General features: G+C 34.6%; 1 protein-coding gene across 1 annotated transcript; it reads left to right on the top strand.

Moving 5' to 3' along the window:
- Positions 1 to 1,149: 1,149 nt before the first annotated feature.
- Positions 1,150 to 1,454, top strand: LOC104471752 (matrix metalloproteinase-16-like; the record flags this gene model as incomplete). The annotated part of the gene is made up of 1 exon (XM_010087217.1): positions 1,150 to 1,454. A coding segment is annotated over one exon (305 nt), but the record flags the coding sequence as incomplete, so codon positions are not given.
- Positions 1,455 to 2,091: the final 637 nt, after the last annotated feature.

Below are 2,091 nucleotides of genomic sequence, written 5' to 3'. Positions count from 1 at the left end.
CTTTAAGTTAACTTTAACCCACGACAGCACCAAACAAATCAATAATTCCAGATATATACAGGAATATAATTGTGCTCTCCATTAACATTCCATGTTGTGTAAACTTACCTAAACCTTACATATACTCTAGAACCATGTAATTTCTGAAATTTGTGCTGGGCATTTAGTCAAGCACATGTCAAATGAACAAAGAGCGTCTGATTGCAGCAGTTTCAGAACAGACACAAACCCTCACAGAGTTTTTGCTGGCTGTATGAATCGAGTAAAAATGATGGAGTAAATTGGATAAGTCTTAAATTGATTATTGCCATTCTTTTCTTAAATTCAGTTATAAAAATAAGTGAAGAAGTTTTTTTGAAAGATGACTCCACTATATAACTATGTGCATAGTAACTATGACTCTAAACTTGACTGTAATTCTGATGGCTTTTTGCCTTTCTCTTATGTGTGTCATTTGAAGAGGTAGGGGAGACTGAAATTTGTGTTTAAATGCATATTTGTGAATTAGCACATAATTGTCTTCTATAAAATGATTTCTCAGATGAATTCTACAATTTTGTGCAAGATTTATAGAAGTAATCAGATCCTAAAAAGCCTGTGTTAAAATAAAAAGGCTTTGTTTCTGATAAGGAATTATCTATCCAGTTGCAAATGCAAAAAGAACTGTTTCTAAGGCTTTGTGAATACTGGTTGATGGTCACAGTATGGAGGTCTGCTATTGTTAATGGACTCACTAAGAAGTTAAATTTTCGTTTAACTGGAAGCATTTTTCTTTTGATCAGAAATGACATGCCGTTCTTTAGCTGTTGTGGATTCTAATTGTGGTCCAGGTGGTAAGCAGTCAGTGGCTGATTAATCTGGTTATCCCACTGTTAAGAATTTTTAATTTTAAAATATTTTTAATCTTCTAAAAATAAGATTTTTGTACCACCAAGAGTAACCTAGCTAACATATAATGAGTTTTAGCATAAAGGGCCACACAGATTAACAGAATAATTTTGCACTAGCTTGATTAAAAATACTCCTCTTAAAGAAGAGTACTTTTTTAAAAGTACGGTGCTTTTAATAATTATGGGAAAATGGATGTAAGCAGTGTCACGTACCACTCTGTCAAATTTAATCTATTTAAATTTTCTCTGTTTCTTTCAGCATAAAGAACGTCACTCCAAAAGTAGGTGATGCTGAAACTCGTAAAGCCATTCGCCGTGCCTTCGATGTGTGGCAGAATGTAACTCCTCTAACATTTGAAGAAGTTCCTTATATTGAATTAGAAAATGGCAAGAGGGACGTGGATATTACAATCATTTTTGCATCAGGTTTTCATGGAGACAGCTCTCCCTTTGATGGGGAGGGAGGATTTTTGGCCCATGCATATTTCCCTGGGCCAGGAATTGGGGGAGACACTCATTTTGACTCAGATGAGCCATGGACTTTGGGAAATCCCAATCATGATGGTAAGAGAAGATTTTATTTTAAACAAAATAAATAAATTTAATTAAAGTGTGTCATGAATTTTCAGGTATTGTCAGGTCTATTTCCATGCTTCCCTGTCCCTAAAAACACATCATTTACTCTCCTAAGTTTATATTACTTTAGAAATATTCCAGTTGATGGATCTATCTGAGGTATCTGAGGCAGAAAAGTTTCTGTCTAAATGTAAGTTACAGTAAAAAAAATATGTTCTCTTGAAAAACATAGAATTCTTGCTAGGAACCTTTGTGTTTGTTCAACCATTGTGTTGTTGAATGTTTACATAAACTACTTTCATGTTTTGCTGTATAGATCTTTTTTAGGTTTGGGGAAAATGTGGAGTGTTCTTTAGCAGTGATGTAGGAGAGGGTAAGAACTGAGGCTACTCGCCAATACAGTGGATACCAACATACATAAAACTTAGTCTTCTCCAGTTTTTCTTTAGGGTGATGCAGTGGCAGCATTTAAAGTCAATTCTTAAAGATGCCGTTCCAAGAATAGGGTTAGTGTTTCCAAATAACTTTTGACCCCCTTCTGGAATTGTTAATGCTAACAAGACTTCCAGTTTACTTAAGTTGTAATTCCCTGTAGTCAAATAAGGGACTACATAGTGCAGTTGAC

This window comes from Pterocles gutturalis, unplaced genomic scaffold, assembly GCF_000699245.1.
Source record: "Pterocles gutturalis isolate BGI_N339 unplaced genomic scaffold, ASM69924v1 Scaffold53631, whole genome shotgun sequence".
Classification (NCBI taxonomy): Eukaryota; Metazoa; Chordata; class Aves; order Pterocliformes; family Pteroclidae; genus Pterocles; species Pterocles gutturalis.
The sequence above is the reverse complement of the archived record's forward strand: the minus strand, read 5'-3'. Positions and strand labels throughout refer to the sequence as shown.